Raw genomic sequence first — 14,814 nt, 5'->3', positions numbered from 1 at the left:
ATATTTGGCTCAACTTCAGCCTCCTTTTGTTCAGTCCTTGTGTTCTGACAGAGCTGCACAAATGGCTAATCCTTGTGAGAGCAATCAGCCAGGATAGAGAAGAGAGAGAGGTTGGGGTGTCTGGTGGGTCTGTGGTTGAGTGAAGCTTTCCTTTTTTATCCTTCCCAACAGTCAAGCCATGACTGAGACTGGAATTAAAACAACTTTATCCTTAGCATGTACTGCTTGTAGTGGAATCTTTAGGGATGGAGAAAACAGGGCCACTTTTACAAGAAAGGGAAAGAAGTGATGGTGACCTCCAAATTATCATCATTTGGGTCCAGGAAGACACATAAAGCACATTTTAAAGGACGTGAATAATGATGTAAATTAGTTATTTTAATGTCTTCCAAGTGTACTTCATTTTGAATGATATCCTCTGATAGTGTACACATGGTAAGGTATAATTGAAAAAACATGCAGCTGAATGGTTGAATGCAAAGTATAAATATACAGCTGCTAGTGGGTCAAAAGTCAAACTAGTAAAGCATATGCCAAATTCCCTTAGGGATCTCATTAGTGCATGATTGAATATACATGTAGAGGCTAAATGAATATCACTGTTTGGGTCTGCAGTGGATGAGACAATGACTAATCAATTGTAATTAGGGTTAGATGCTGTTATTGACCCACATGTCTAGAATTAAATGCCCCACTTGGAGATTTCCAAGGGGTTGGAAAATATATATGGGTTTGTTTGTGATAGGATGAGTGTTTGAAAAAAATATTCTGAGCATAATTACAACATTTTTTAAATGGAATGTCACTGGAGTCATTGCAAGCCAAGGCACTGAAGAATTCACCATTAGTCCTAAGTCCAGGAAAAAAGTCTGTTGGATATTGTGGGGTTGGGTGTAGCATCTGAACTTAGATACAATCATATTTAGGCCCATGTTGGGCTCCTCCCTAAAATAGCAGCCACTCACTTTCTCTCCTCCACCCTTAGTGCTGCATTTTAATCATAACACACACTGAAATAATTATAGTTTAAAAAAGGAAAGCTGTACATCCAGCACTATTGATCAATCAGAGAAATTTTTAAACATTTGCAAAGGAATTTGGTTTTCATTTCTGTCTGGAATCCTCCTTACTCCTCCCTCTCAGCTGTGGGAGAGGAGCAGCAAAAGCCCCCAAATCTCAAACAGCTCTGGGGACTCTTAGGAATCAATGGACAAACTCATGGTCACATTATCTCCTTGGGAAATTAAGGAATTCTGATGGCCTGTTGAGCACACAGAGATATCCCTGCAGTGCCATGGCCTTGGCAGGCAGTGGGAGTTTGCCATGCTTTGATGGGGTTCCTGCATTTGGTGGTAGTACAAATGTTTTATGTTTGAGGAATAACCTCCCCCCTCTTTTTCCAACTTGTTTTTCTTGCAGTGCTCACAGTATATATACATACTTGAACAGTCACCTGGATCTGATTAAGAAATCTTTGCCTGTGGGTTTCCTCACTGTTGATTTACATGTTTGGCCAGATTTCCATGGTAACAGATCTCCCTTAACAGATCTGACACTAAAGGGCATGGTAAGAAACAGCCTGTCTTTGCTAAAAGGTCAATACAGGGTAAAAAAAAAAAAAAAAAAAAAAAAAAAGCAGTTTGGAAGGAGCTTTTCTTCAATTTTGAGTGTACTCCTCCTTAATTATTTACACTATCCCAAAGGATTTGGGTTTCTTGCTGCATTGCTGATGTTTCAGTAGAAAACCAGAGATCATTCTACTTGAGATATCACTACAGCCATACTAATTTTCTAAAATCTTGAGGAATGTTGTGTATGTCCAGGTACCTTTCCTAGGAATCACATTTCACAGCTCTTGCTGTTATATCACCTGTGTACCAAATCTTACCATTTGTTGCAATGAATTTCAAGAGAAATTTGGGTAAACCTGTCTGAGAAGGGAATGAAATATTCTGGTGATAGGTGGTTGATTTAAACAGCTTTTCAGCCTATCTTTCAGAGTTTGGGTGTTCCTCTTCCTTGAATTTACAGCGGTAGATCAGCTCACTTATTAGCCAGGGTTGTGCAGAACTGTAACAGAAGGGTATCATAAGAGTATTATTTGGTGATATCAAAATACCTGGTGATTAATGCAGAAATCTCCTTCAAAATGGCAAATTGTCCTTGAAGTGAGCCTCTCAAGCTACTCAGCAGAACCAAAATCTTTTGTATTTAAGGCTGAGATAGGAAAGACATAAGCACTGCTGTGTGTTTTAAGCCACAAATGAGGGAAACGTTTAAAAAAAAAAAAAAAAGGGGCCTATATATTTTTGGGTCCTAATAATACCTCCATTATTTTATGAAAGAATTACATGCTGCAGCAAAATCACAATTTCTTGGGTATGATGGCTGTGTGCAAATACTGGTAATAGCAACCCATTTTTTCTGTCACAATTCTGTCTGCATTCAGGTCTTGCCTGATATTAATCCAGAATAACTACAGTGCAGTATTGATTTATGTCAGAGTAAAGGAGGTTAAGATATAGTATTTAATTATTAATTGTGTTTCAGTGTTAGGGTGCTTGGGAGGGAGGGGGAGAAATGCTTTTAAAAAGTTATTTTTATGTAATAGCATTTTCATATTATTACATTAAATACATTCACGAGCAATATCTGAGTCATAACATAAAACTGTCAGAGTTAATCTATCTCTAATCCTATACAATATGCTGTTTGTTCTTTATTTCTTCAGAAGGGCAAGGATAATTTATGTGGTTCTTCCCCAGATCAGGAATAACATGTTTAACATAACATTATGTGTACAGCTCACAGGAGTAAGGCTTGGAATTAGCACTTAAAACTTGTTACAACAAGAAGTCATAGAGAATAATAGAGTTTTACTTTGGCTGGAGGTTTACATCTCTTTTTTTGATCTTTGCACAGGTTGTTGGACTGACATTGTCTCGGGGTCTGGATGAACTTGCCCTTATCTACCTGGCCACGATCCAAGCCATTGCTGTAAGACATTTTTAGTGCATAAAAGAAGGAATGAATTGTCTCGTGTTCTGTGCAGACTGATCATTCCCTTCTGCTAACCAGATTTCTAATAAAACATGAATTCACTTAATGGCCTTCTTAAAGGAGTAAGATACTGTTTACCCACACTGGTGACCACTCCCAACTGGAGGATAATCAGCAGACTGTGGGGGAAGATGTTCTCCTAAAAAGTCTTGTCCTGATGGCAATTCTGTAAGTGGAGCTTTTGCCTCTGGTGCAGATGTGAGGGAGGAGGCTGACAGCACAAGGAGCAGTATTAACATCCCAGCTGTCCAGAGGGAGGCTGGGAGAGGGGGAGAAGAGCTCTGGCAGTTGTACAAAGGGCTCTGTGCTGCCCTGAAAAAAGCCTCAGCTTCAGATTGTTCCCATATCCATGGATTTGCCCTCCCTGCCCGCTGGGTGAGGCAGAGTTCTGTGCCAGGCTGAGCAGGGCTGTGCTCCAGACCCACCAGGGGAGCAGTCCCAGCCTGTGGCCATGGCTGGACAAGCAGGCAGGGCAGGGAGGCTGGGAAATGTCCCTCGTGCTTGCCAGCAGGCAGGGATGGGGAATTTTATCACAATACTTTTCTTTCTGTCCTGATTTTCTGTTGAACCCAGGATTTCCAGTTCACGAGAAGTTCTGTTTAGAGGTGAAACCCTGGCTCACAGAAGTGGTTTGGAAAGCCTGGCTCAGGGTGTTTCCAGTGGGACACGCTGTCCCCAGCCCTCTGGTGACTGAAATCCACATTCCTTTAACATCCTTTCCGTTAACAATTTTTTTATTTTTATTTTTTTAAAGTTTGTTGAACTTGAGGTGTTTTTACAAAACATGAATAGTCTGATGAATTGGGGAGTTTTCCTGACAAAACTCTGTTCAGCTGGAAAACTTCCAAACTCCTCTCCTGGTTAAACAACAACTTTTCCAGGCTGGGTCAGCCATCTGGGATGGAGAGGGTGGGCGGCTGCTGTAAATTTATTGGGAATTGTTCATCTTATGTGTTAACCTTCCCTCTTCAGCAAATAACGAGAACTTAACCCCAGCCTGGGATTCATTGTTGTGAGTTTGGAGCCTTTTGCAGATGAATGTGGCTGGGTTATACCTGATGCTTCAGTATAATCCCACCATTGAAAGAAGAATGTGGAGGAGAGGCTAAACAATGCCAGGGACTGATCCTGTCCCTGAAAGGAACTTCCCAGTCTGGAACAGGTGCCCTGTGATTATCTTGTGCTAACGAAGTGGAAACCTTCTCTGCTGGAAATCCTGGGAAAGTCACCTATTATCTCATTATATGATACAGCTCAAACTTTATTGTAAAACACAAACACTGTCTTGAGCAGTAAATTCAGCAGCTGCATATTTTTTGGAGAGCTGGTTGGGCTGATTTAATATAAAAAGGCCATATTGTACTTTTCTTTTCACTATAAGTTAAGGGAAATTATTTTTCCCCCAAAGCATTATTGAAACAGTAACTAAAAAGTAGACAGAGAACACTGGTTTTGACTTGATATATTTGCTAATTGCTAATGGGATACCTAGAAAATTAAATTTTCACTCCCAAATTTAACTTCACTTTTATTGAAGGAAACAGTCGTAGTAATCCTGTACTATTAGCTGTCTTCAATGGGTGCAAGATAAACTTTAAACCTATGTAAAAATCTTGTACAAAGTGTAGGCCTGCCCACAGAATGTTAATCTCTAGTTTTCTTTTCAGCAGGAGATGCTTTTTCCTTTTTATATAAAATTTGCATTTGAAGCCCCTCAATTTGCATTTTCTCCAACCCAGGATTAAATTAGTTCCCCCCCACCCACAGTGAAATAAGTCTGGCTTTAATTTAAATTGCTGTGTGAATACAATTTTCCAGGCAGGTAAACACAAAATAATTTTCACAGCATGTTCTTTCTCAGGGTCTTTGACGTGTGTATGTTGTGAGAGAAGTTGTTAATAAATTTGAATTTCAGAAGCAGTGAAAGAGAATCTCCTTTTAACTATTCACTGCAAAATGCAATGCAACAGTTGGCCAGATGAGAACATGATCAGAGATGTAATTGTGGCCCTGCAGCCAGTTCTGAGCAGGCAGATCCTTTTGGAGCAGTTTATTTTTCCATAATTAAAATCGTGGCTGTGCAATTTGGAAATCAGCCCTGTGTGTCAATAGGGAAGCCATGGATTTAGTCAGCTGGGGCTGGGGTTGCTCAGGTTCCTCTGAACTGCTTGTCTAAAAATCAAAATGCATTTGAAGGCCTGTCCAGAGTAGTGTTGGGCATTCACTGTGGATGTCTCCAGCCTGGTGGAACCCTGCAAGTTCAGTTTTCAGTAGCTTTATTTGAAGAAGTGTTTGTTGCAGCTACAGCCCTCTTAATGAACTGCAGCATGGTCTAAAGAAAACTTAAATAACAGTTTATGAAAACTCTGACCAGATTGTGTTTTGTGGGGAATCTGTCTACCAAGAGTCAGACTGGGCAACATTTTGCCTTGAGTTTGACATTTTGTCAAGTCTGAGCTTCAAACTTAACTTCCAAGGTGTTATAAAGAGCTGGGAATTCTTTTTGGTCAAATAGTTTGTCAAGAAATGGAAAATATTCTTGCAAGAGGGAAATCGGGAGAAGTCTGACTTCAGTGAGGAGCAAAGCAAAGCAAACAAAAAGAAAATGGTTTTGTATTTTGAAAATGGCAAAGCATTTGCTTCTGACATTCTAATTTGAGTTTCTTAGAATGGAGATTGTAAATGAAAAGTTTAAAATATGCCTGCATTCGAGATGTTTCAATTAATTCAGCCATGAAGTGGAACATTTTATTTTGCACAGGGCAAAGGCCAAGAGAAATAGTTAAGCCAATACAAAATTCTTCAGGTTTTCCTTTTTGCTGAAAAGACAGAAAACAGTTTTTTATTTGCTGTTCTCTTTTTGTTCCATTTTTTTTGTTCTGTTTGTTTTGCTATTTGGCTTCAGAATTGAAACCTCTTTACTGAGTTGGATTTTCAGCTGCTGCTGTACAAAGTCAAGAAAAGGTTTTGGCAGGGACGTCTTTGCCATGCAGGTGTAGTTCTGTTCCTGTGGCTTCTCTCCTGTGCTCATCTGGTTCTGTTTTTTCCCCCTTCTTGAAGTTGGGAACAAGACATATTTTGGAGGTGATGCAGGCTGCAGGACATGACATCTCCACGCTGTTCCTGTGTGGTGGGCTGAGCAAGAACCCTCTCTTTGTGCAGATGCATGCTGACATTACTGGTAAGCTTGGGGAAGTGCATGGAAAGGAGTGTAAATATTTTTTTTAAAGTGCCTAAGTACTTTGTGTTTGGAAAAATAAAGACTTTATATAGAGTTGTATTTTGCTGCATGGCCAGAAAAGTGTGCAGTGAAATGTTCCTTCTATTGGCTCCATCTTCTTTGACTTGTGACAGTGCCTGCTCAAGCTGGGCATTGTATGTATCCATTCTATAGAACAATTCTTTCCTGAATTGCTTCCATGCCTGTGTCACTGATGTAGTTTAGGGGACAACATCTGGATCCTTGCTCCTGCAAGGTGTTGCACTTGGTTTTGTAGAATTCCTGGTGAGAAAGCCCTGGGTATGTGTTTCACTACAAGAGGAGCTCTCAGGCCTCTATGGTATTTTTGGTCTCCTTTCAGCCTGTATGTGTTGGACATATCTGCACACCTGCAAGTCTGTTGAATATGCTTCAAAAAAAGTGGAAAAAATAACAAAATGTAGTGTAAAGGATTTCAGAGAAACATTGAGTGATGTGTGTTTTGGGTTTATTTCAAATTAAGATCAGTTAAGCTGTCATAAATAAAGTTGAAGGCCCAAATTTGGGGTGTTTGGTCTGGAGATCTAACTTGCCCTAATATCAAACATCAAACATTTTATAACCCTTATTGACAAACAAAAAACATAATGCCTGTTGACCTTAAAATTCAATAATTATATTGTAGTCAAAGTGATGCCTTGTGAAAAATAATGTAAAGTCCATGCCTTCCCTTCAAAACTCACATATTTTAGGTGATTTTCAGCTACACGTAGAGTTGGACTGCTGGGTTGTGATGTGTAAAAGAAAAGATCTGTGAAAAGGTATTCTGATTAAAATGTAATCACAAGTTCTTTGACTGTAACTAATGGCCAAGTACAATTCAGTACAAAAAGGCCTTTTTGCAGTCTGGAGTTCTCCCCCATTTGTAAAATCAGTGACTGACAAGGGATGTCAGAGTTCATCTGACTGAAATGCTCTTGGTTATGTTGAACTCATTAGAGCCTATCAGATAAAATAACTAACATTCCAGGATCAATCCCCCATTCTTTCCTGAAAAGAAAAAAATCTGAATATATTATTGTTACCAACAAATGCCCATGACTCAGCCATGCAGACATCCAATAGATAATTCCACAGGCCACTTAAAAAGTATCTTGATCTTTTTGTTTGCCTGGTAAGAATTCCGTATTCATTCTGCCATGCGGGAAACGGGCAGTAAATTTTAGAGCACACTGAAAATTGCTCCCTGACGCCTGGCAAAGAGCCACAGAGCTCTGAGCTTCAGCTTTAGATTTGCTGTTCCAAGCTGACCCAAGTCCTGAGCTGGGCTTCAGCTGAACTGGAGCAATGCTCAGGTGACAGGGCAAGCTTTGCATCATGAGTGCTGCGAGGTGGATTTGCTTTGTGTCAGTAATTGCTTTTTAGATTAATAATTTTATTTCTCATTTTGCAAAATGTGCATTTTGCCTTTTTCCTCTGTGGAAGTTGCTCTGATTTTAGGACTTCACCCACATTTCAGCTCCTTCTAATCTTACAGCTGACTCTCAAGAGAAGCATTTTTTGAGGCATAATATCATGGAGACTGTTCTGAGCAGGAATCCCTGCTCCCACCCCTGTGTTTGCATCATCATTCACTGAATGACATTATCTCAGTACTGGAAATGCAGACACATGCCAAATACTGCAAGAATATTAAATTTTTCAGCTTAGTGAGGATAAGCATCTGAAGTGCAGCTAGAAAAGTATTTAGATTTATGCTCTTGGTTTAGATTTTTTCAGGGGAATTAAGAAAGCAGGCTAATTTTTGTTTGTTTTTTTTAGGCTTTTCAGGTCTCAGAAAACTCTGCATAAACCAAGAGGAAGTATGTTCTTGATAGTACCCATGGGTGGTGAAACACTAATATTTAGCTTTAGAATATATATTATTTACTTGCTTTTACAGTGTTTTAATTTTGTTTTCAAACATCTTGCACAATTTGAAAGACAAGATTTCTCTTATAATTTCATACATAGCTTGAGAAAGTTTACTACTCATCTTTTCATGTCTTCCAGCAAAACCAGACTGGCTTTGTTGGCTGTATGTTCAAAACCAAACACAAACAATCTTTTTTTTTGTTTGTTGCAAAAGAAACAAAAAGGAGACTGCCTTGTTTTCCCCTCCAGGTCAACTTTTAATAGGCATGTGGGTTTGGAGGGTGTGGGTAACAGGTTTATACCAAGCCCTTTGAATGAGATAAGTAGCCAGTGTCAAAGATCTGGGGGGTTGTTTTCTGTGTGCTTTATGTTCTCCATTAATATTTTACTAAAATTATTTTATTTAAATTCTGCACTTTTCTTGGAGCCTCGAACCACAGAGCAGAGACATTTGCATTAACCAACAGCAGGATGTAGCTGTGAATAGGTTGTTTGTCTTTTTGGGTTTTAATTATTTGTGGAGCTGCTGGTGCTGCTGTGTTCCCTAACAGGCTCTTCCCTCTGCAGGCAAACCTGTTGTGCTGTCCAAAGAAGTGGAGTCTGTTTTGGTGGGTGCTGCTATTCTTGGAGCTTGTGCTTCTGGGGATTTTGCATCTATCCAGGTATGCAGCACCTGATTTTATGTCATTTTTTGTTCAGTTTTAATGTGTTTTACACCTTGACTTCTGGCACCACGCACACACCTTAATCCAAGTGGAAAAGTTTGTCCTTTCTGCACAGCCAGACAAGATCCAGCATCACTTTCTCTGCACCCTCTGTTTAACTCCAGGTATTATTTAGGTGTGTTGAGGATTCATTTGTCTTTAGACTGTGGGGACATGCATAGAAACTGCTGTGTATGAAGTTAGCCCGTGTAATTTTACAGACAAAACAGGGAATTTGGCAAGGCTCTGATCCTGCAGGAAGGTCACACTTTCATCTTAGTTACATTTGTCCTACTTTCCTTCCTTCATATTGAGGAATGTTAAACATAAGAAGCAACACAGCATTATTTAAGCAAGCAGTAAAAAATAACACATCTTAGCTCTAGTCTTGCCCCAGTGAATGCAGAGTTAATAATGAGGATGGAATTTCATGTTCGTTCATGTTATTTCAGTCCACTAACAGCTGAAAAAGTACCAGTGAGGCTTTTATTTTTAGTGATTCAAAGCATGGCTTAGCTGCATTTATACAAACAGCAGTGGCATCAGAAACCCAAAGAAGGGTCTGACTGCCCCAAATCATGCCTGTTTTCCCACCTGGCAATCCCATAAGCCATGTCTTCTCCTCATGCTGCACAAGGACACTGAAAAGCACAATGCAGTTGGACAAAGTAATTTATCAGGATGGTCCCTAATACATCTGTTGCATTTTTCTTTATAACATCAGGCATCAGATATTTGTAGATGAAATTTTGCACAAAAGCTTATCTGGAGATACTTTGTGAATAGGGAGGTCAGCTCCTCGACCTGGTTAAATTGATGCAGTTCCACTGGAATCAATAAACAGCTCAACATAAGCTGAGGAGCTGGGCTGTGCTTGGCACTTCTCCAAATGGGAATATTCTACTGTGCTGTGTAGGTTAGCAGGAAGAGCAGTTTCCTTTCATAAGAATGTTTCCATTAAAATGCATCTCATTGCAGCAAATACAGAGTGCAACTTATATATCTGTGTGTAATAATGCTAGTGCTTGTAAGGTGGTCTTATTTTGATAAATGTAATTTCAGTAGCAACTTCTGGTGACACGACTTCATATTTAATTCTTACTCTTCTGTTAATCTTCTGCCTTTAAGCACATATTTCATTCCATGTTTTCTACTACTGCACAATAACTGAACATCTCAAAACTGATTTCATTAAGTCTGTTTTTATCAGCATTGGAAAAATTTAATGTTATGAAGTTTTCTGTGTTGTGTTTTATACAATTTTTGTGTATCCACTTACTTTTCAGTTTTAACCCTGCCTTTATATAAGAAAATATTTCAGAAGAATATCCAGTAATGTCAGAACAGATACGAGTATTTTTAGAAGAATTTAGCTACATGGGATGGCAAAGGAGAAACTGAATACATTTATTTTAGGGTCAGGGAAGTGTAAATGTGTATCTACCATTGCAGGTCAATAACCTCCCTGACATTTATTTTTGTAACACATCTTCCAAAACAACCCTTTCTTTAGAGGTGCTGCTGCAAACATTCAGCATCTTTGTAGACTTTGCAAATACAGGTTATTACCTCTCCTCTAATAGATGGTTTGTGCTTAATTACTGTGCTTTCCAAAGCTCTTTGTTTGCTCAGTGTAATAGTGAAGGAAAGAACTGTGGGTTTTTTACAATAACCTCTCTCCTTATGTCTATGGTTTTTTGAAGGGCATTTTTACTGTATTTTTCCCAGTCACTGGTCATATTTCTCAGAACGATTTTTGGACATTTCCACTCAATGTCAGGATCAAAATGTTTAAAAGCTCCCTGGTTTTTATGGGTTGGCTGTTGTCCACTTTCTAGAACTCAAGCAGTTTTAGGACAGCTTGGAAGTAGCACTCAAATCTGGATCCCTCCAAATCACTTCTGCTAATCTTAGTCCCGTTTTACCATGCTCTGCTGACAAGAGCTCTGGCTGCTGCCCACCAGGGATGCTGAATTTGATGGAATGTGCAACCTGTAGGTATTTGGGGCATGGGTCAGCCAGGTCAGAGCAGCTGCCTCACTCAGAATCTGGACACAAAGGCAAGATCCTCAGAATCTCCCAGGACATCTTTTTCAGCAGAGGGAAAACAAGCTGGATCACCTAGGGAGGAGCCAACTCTGGGGTAACTTACGGAGTAGTCAGAGTTAGGCTTTATTTAACTGGACAGAGGAAATGTGTTGGAATTGGGAGGTATTTCTTGGGGTAGGTCTGTGGCTGTGATGGTTGCTGCACTCTCATCCTCCTGCACAGTCCTGGTGCTTGGTCCTGTGGTGCCCCATCACTGGTGTTTGCAGATGGGGAAGCAGATTCAGAGGATGTTTTTTCCAAAGACAGACAGCCACTCACCACTTGAGGCTGTTGATGCACCCACTCACATGGGACAGCAGGAGCCTCACCCTGACCTGTCCTGGGCAGTGGGTCATGACTGGAACACCAAAGAGCTTCTCCTTTATCTTTGGTATCTCTAAATAAGTTTATTCTCACAGAGAAACAAGCAGCAGCATGCCTCCTGTCTCTTCTCCCTTCCCACACTGCAGCTCTTTGAACAATTCAGCATTTTGTTCTCATTCTTAATTTTCCATGTATTTTTCTTCATATTTCAAGTGATTTGTGCGAAGTTTTTCATGATTTCTACTGATCACATCTGTATTAGCACTAAAATTCCCAATATACTGAGCCTTTACAGAGAAGCCTTGGAAATGAAGGTTAATGCAAAAGCTGTGACCAAACAGGTTAATTTGCAAGCTCCTAGTGTGGATTGAAAAGTTCAAGCCCCTTGAAGCTTCAATTTCATCTTTAGGTAATTCTATCAAGGGAAGATTTATAACCTCCATCTCTCAGGCCTGGTCACCATATGTTGTTGCTTCAAAGAATGTTGACTTCCCTATTTTCCTCTTCATTTACTCTCCCTGCATTTTTCTCCTCTGTGGTAAAACAATTGGTCTATCCAAAAAGAAAAAAAAACACACAGTGTGGTGAGTTCTTCCCCATTTCATCTCTTGGTTATTTAGTCTCTAGAAACTCCGGAAAGGGGAGAAAATCCTCTGAGTTTCTTGTTGGTTTATCTTTTAATTTGCCCCTACAGATGCTGCACACTTTTTCTCTGAGTGGTTTTGTGGGAGCTCTAACACAGCCTGGCTGAGCCCCAGCAGACAGTGCTGTGTAAAACAGCATGGCATAAAGATTTTTGAAATATAGACTGCATTTTTGGGGTTAGGATTTTTGAAATACGTGCTGTATTGAATGAAATAACCTTAACATTGCTGGTTTAGATGGGTCAATTTATTGGTTCTAGCCATTCCTTTCATGCTGAGCAGCAGGATCCTGCTTTTCTATGGGATTGTTTCTACAGTAAAAATATAGTTTCCGGTTTAGCCAGCCAGCAATTCCTTCTCAGTAAAAATGTTCAATAAATAAATGTCAAAGTTTCCAGTATATCCTCGTTACTCTGCCTCACTCGTATGTAATTGAAAATGGGAAGAAGGTGCTGTTTGATTTGGCAGTCATCCAACTAATTTTTTTTTTTGGATAGCCCACTCTTTGGGACAAAGCTATACACCAGGGAACAGGATTATTGCCTTATAAAACCCTGCAGCCCACTGACTATTCCTTAATTGCATATTAAAGCAATTAATAAAATTACCTGTATGGAACCAGATTGCCAGATTTATTTTGGATATGCTGCATTCATGTGGGGCATTGTTACTGGCCAGCATGGGAGAGAAGAAACTCTGATTTTCTAGAATGCATTTTGTTGGTAACTCTCTGTGATCAGCTTCCTAAACATTTTTGGTATGAAACTCTGAGCTAGAATTAAAAATCTACATGGCTACAAGATTTTTCAGGTATCAAATTGACTTTTATGGGAGATTTAGTCTTTCCTTTGTTGGTTTTGGTTGTTAAGCAAGTTGATGGCATATCCTGCAAAAAGATAGGGAAAAGATTTTTCAATTTTTTCTATGAAGCAAGTCATAGATGTGTAAAAATGAGCTGGATTCTATAGGGAGAGGTGTTAGTTAATTATCTCATGTGGGTTAGCTGAATTATGTAGCAGCAGTAGCAGCTGAGCAGGTGAAGGAGCCCCTGGGTCCAGTCTGCAGCCCTGGAAGCAGCCCCAGGAGCCATGGGGATCGTGGTCCCCTGGCTCAGAGTCTGTGGACTGTATTGCAGGAGTTGAAGTTAAGGTGGTGCAGGGAAATAATTCACTCACAACTCTGTGCTAACAGAGCCTGGAAGAGTTTTGTTCGTGCAGTGCTGGGTTTTGCTTCATTTAATGGATGTCTCCTCTCAGTTGTCTCAGGATGATGTTGGGTAGTGGAACACAGAGGGAAAAATCAAATAACAAACCCCACAGACAGCACAAGTTTTATAAAGATCAGCCAGGAAGAACATAGGATACATGGAGTGTTTGTCTTGTAACAATTAAAGTGTTACAGACAGTCATGAATGTAAAGAAGTTCCTGAGTACAATTAGTCCACAACCTTGGTAATGGACCAACTGGCAATGGGGAAGAGACAACTTTTTCACAAGAACACCCATAAATAGTACTGGGATGTATTCAACCTTTGTGCTGATGGAACTGGAGTGGGTTAGGCCATTTCAGTTTCTGGATCAGGCTATTCCTGGTGTAATTTTGTTCCACTTATTTCAGTGGACATGCTGCAGCTGATGATCTGATCCTCTATTCCTCTTCCAAAGCATCACCTGTCAGGCCATGGATTGAAATTCATGTAAGCGTCCCGTGATTTCCATATTTTCAAAAGAAAGGACTGAGTGGAAGATCAGGGAAGGGATAAGTTTTTCCTTAGAAATGGTAATAACTTGGGAAATCAAAAGGAAATAAAATGACTTCTCCCTGTTGAGTTCAGGAATGCTGCCTTCCCACATCTCATTAAAAATTTAAAGTACTCTTGTTTTTGAGCAGGGTGAATTAGTAATTAAGTGCTATAATCAACTTGTGTAAACATAATATTGAAGGAGAAAAGCAAATTAATCATTTCATTGGCTTGCCTTACCTAATTAATGCACCTTTTAGCAAAGGCCTTCCTGCCATGTTGTTTTTTTTCTCCCATTCCCTTAATCAGAGGATTTTGGAAAGGCAGAGGAAGGAGAGGGTTTTTCTTAGGCACCATGATGTACACAAGGAGTGTGTTAAGGTGCTGTGACCTTGCCTTCCTTTTCTTCAAGAACTCCAAATCTGGGCATGTAGAGTTTGAGCCCAAGGTTTAGTAGAGACCATCCTTGGGCAGGAAAAAAAAAGCTCTTGCTCTCCTAGGCATTGGTTGGTGTGGCCTCTTCTTTGATAACCAAACTATTTCATGTAAGATATTCAGTGGCTGTGAATATTTACATCTAACCAAGCCTGGATTCAGGGCAACAACTTGTCAGTAGAACTCCATCCCTTCACCTCTTCCCTTGGTGTTTTGACACTGAAATATGGCTTTCCCTAGTTAATAGTGGTTTTTTTTTCCCCTTGTGTAATAAAGTTAGATTCAATATGGCATGCATGAAACCACCAAGATACTGGCAATGCCTCTGGCTTTTGTATAGAGTCAGCTGCCTCCTTACCAGAAATCTTGAGAGAAATATAGATGAGAGAGAGAAATGAAAAGGCAGTGATTTGATGGCCACTGTCCAGTTCCTTGTGGCCTAGTGTTTATGGTACAAAGAGTGCCTTTTTAGTTAGCATATTTTGGCCTTACTGTCAGAAGTCTTTGCAGTGAGGGTAAAAAGCAGATGAATCACTACTACTTTTTTGCCCTAAGGATGATCCTTCTGTATTAAAGCTGAGGAATATAAATGCTGGTTTGTCTCTGCCAAGCACAGAATGAGCTTTCAATCAGTTTGAGAGTGTGACTTCTTTTCACTTTCCAAGCCACAATAAATATATAGAAACCTTTCTACTTTCTTTCAGC

The 14,814-nt window shown here is 39.8% G+C and overlaps 1 protein-coding gene across 2 annotated transcripts in view; it reads left to right on the top strand.

The window, feature by feature from the left end:
- Nucleotides 1–1,279: 1,279 nt before the first annotated feature.
- LOC130266498 (FGGY carbohydrate kinase domain-containing protein-like) overlaps nt 1,280–14,814 on the top strand; it is a 36,653-nt gene continuing 23,118 nt past the window's right edge. For both annotated transcript variants that reach the window (XR_008842897.1, XM_056515767.1), the window contains exons 1-4: nt 1,280–1,567; nt 2,923–2,997; nt 6,121–6,241; nt 8,741–8,835. Coding sequence is in view for 1 of the 2 variants with exons in the window: in XM_056515767.1 (XP_056371742.1) it covers nt 1,295–1,567; nt 2,923–2,997; nt 6,121–6,241; nt 8,741–8,835 (564 nt within the window). In the remaining variant the exon portion in view is untranslated. The remainder of the gene's footprint in view (nt 1,568–2,922; nt 2,998–6,120; nt 6,242–8,740; nt 8,836–14,814) is intronic.

This window comes from Oenanthe melanoleuca, unplaced genomic scaffold, assembly GCF_029582105.1.
Source record: "Oenanthe melanoleuca isolate GR-GAL-2019-014 unplaced genomic scaffold, OMel1.0 S066, whole genome shotgun sequence".
Taxonomy (NCBI): Eukaryota; Metazoa; Chordata; class Aves; order Passeriformes; family Muscicapidae; genus Oenanthe; species Oenanthe melanoleuca.
This window is presented reverse-complemented; position numbering and strand designations above follow the sequence as displayed.